At 38.8% G+C, this 2109-nt stretch overlaps 1 protein-coding gene across 1 annotated transcript in view; it reads left to right on the top strand.

Annotated features, from left to right (window-relative positions):
* MCM3AP (minichromosome maintenance complex component 3 associated protein) overlaps positions 1-2109 on the top strand; it is a 28080-nt gene that overhangs the window by 5030 nt on the left and 20941 nt on the right. The window contains exons 4-5 of the mRNA XM_009320830.1: positions 414-561; positions 1666-1862. Of these exons, the coding sequence (XP_009319105.1) occupies positions 414-561; positions 1666-1862 (345 nt within the window). The remainder of the gene's footprint in view (positions 1-413; positions 562-1665; positions 1863-2109) is intronic.

The following is a 2109-nucleotide window of genomic DNA, read 5'->3' on the forward strand; positions in this document are numbered from 1 at the left end:
TACATAAGTGAAATGGATTTCATATCCTGTGGAGAGTTATGACTTACGGATTATATCCCACACCTGAGAGAACTTAAATTCAGATGGTGGTCAGACTTAATTTACTGACAATCTGCTGATCAATTATAGTTATTGCTAAGTGATATTTTGTTGAAAAATACTTATTTTTTATATTATTTTATACTGATGATAGAACAGTGAAGCTGACTAGCAATTGGTCGACTTAGTCGGTACAGCTTCTAGTGCAAGTTGTCCTGGAAGTTTTGCATACATGTACAAAACTGACTCTTAGTTTTATTTTCTAATAGTATTTTTTTAAAACAAACTGCTAACCACCACTCCTATGGGTAAAAAAGAGTTGTTGCTTAAACTATTTGGCAAGTACCTGGCTTCATGTTTATATGTCACTTCAGGTCCAGCAAAAAGAGAATTTTCGTGCAAGGAGAAGAAAGCAGGTGAAGATGAAGGAAGGCAAAGCAGTGAAGAGCAAAGCTATCAGCATTCCCCTCTTCGAAAACCTTTGATAAGATCCTCTGCCGGCAGTGTGATGCCTGGTAAAAGGTATGTCTGCTCCCTGGGGATCCATCTGGCAGGAAACAGGGTGCATGGGGGAAAATGATGATCAGTGTGTGCCAAATAGTCATGTTCTTCACGAGGAATGTGCTTCCCTTGTCTCTTCTGGTTTGTCTGAATTACAAGCTCACAGATCTCACACTTTGTCAGAAAGACACTTCTAACTGCTTATTAAGGTCTTTTACTTTGGTCTGTGTATTTCTTTTGAATATTTTGTTCATAACAACATGAGTAGCAACACCTGCAATAGTGAGGCATAAGGGAGTTGAATGAAATGGTGCAGAGCCAAACTAGGACCAAGCAGTAATGATGCTGTTCTGTGGTCATGATTAAATGAGCTTCTGAAGTGAGTAGTTTCATTTGTAGGCAATTACAGTTCTGTGGAATGAGAATCCCCTTTTCAGAGTAGCTGCTGAGTTTGGATCGTCGTCTTGTCTTGCTTCAAGTGAGTAGTCTTTGTACAGGAATCCTCCTGTTTTGTGTCAGTCGCTGAAGTGGCAAGGTTGTCATCTTTCTGTGGTACCTTAATGGTGTGTCTGTTTTCACAAAAGTCATTGGTGTGCATAGTCATATAATTATAAAATTAGTAATATGTTGTGAAGGAATGAATGTTCCTTGATTTTAAAAAGTATGTTTGTATTTGGGCCCTGTGAAATCTTTTGATAATCTCTGTTGCCATAGAAAGCATTTGTTTTTTTTCACACCAAACAGCAGGCTAGTTCCTGGCTTAAAATGCAAACTGCTGTGCCATAGTGATGCGAAAAGGCTGCAACAGCCATCTGGTTCTGGCCACTCTAAGACAGATTCAGTGATACCATTTCTATTTTACAAAGGTTGAGGCTTTCACTACAGTCAGGAATGCTTGGCAGTGTTGTCAAGGCAGTACTGAGGATTTAACCAGATTAACCCCCAGTGCTAGTGTTAGCTCATAACAACCTTAGTATGTCGATACATACTTTGTTTATTTGATACATTGCTTTGTGAACAAAATGTTCTTCTGAACAGAGATGTTGATGTCCTAAAGAACAGTGAACTGATTAAGGCCGGGGCATGCATTAGTGTATTATTGATTAAAAAATCTTCTATTTTTAGTTCTCCAGCAAAGAAGCCTGGTCTTCGAAAGGCGCTGCAGTTTGAAGCAGATCTGTTTGATTCTAGTTCTGAAGGGCAGAGCTCAGAGGCCTTGGGAGCTTCATTGTCATCTCTTGGTAACCTGGTAGGATTAGTGGCCGAGACATCTGAAGAAAGATACCGTCTTTTGGACCAAAGGGACAAAATTATGCGACAAGGTAATTACATGAGTTAATGAGTGTAACATCTGCTTCTCTGCTGGAAAGAAATAAGTGTTTGGTGTCTGTTGCAAAGCTGTTGTGATATTATGGAAGTGGCTTTAAAGAGAGAGTTTAACATGGAGCAGTCTCTAAAATACTCTTCTATTGTACATATATACATTAATTTCTTGCAGAACATGCAAAAATCTGTTTTACTTATTGCACATGCGTATTTCTTATGGAAAGTGAATAGCAGACTGTTCAT

Source organism: Pygoscelis adeliae, unplaced genomic scaffold (genome assembly GCF_000699105.1).
Source record: "Pygoscelis adeliae isolate BGI_AS28 unplaced genomic scaffold, ASM69910v1 Scaffold63, whole genome shotgun sequence".
NCBI classification, from domain to species: Eukaryota; Metazoa; Chordata; class Aves; order Sphenisciformes; family Spheniscidae; genus Pygoscelis; species Pygoscelis adeliae.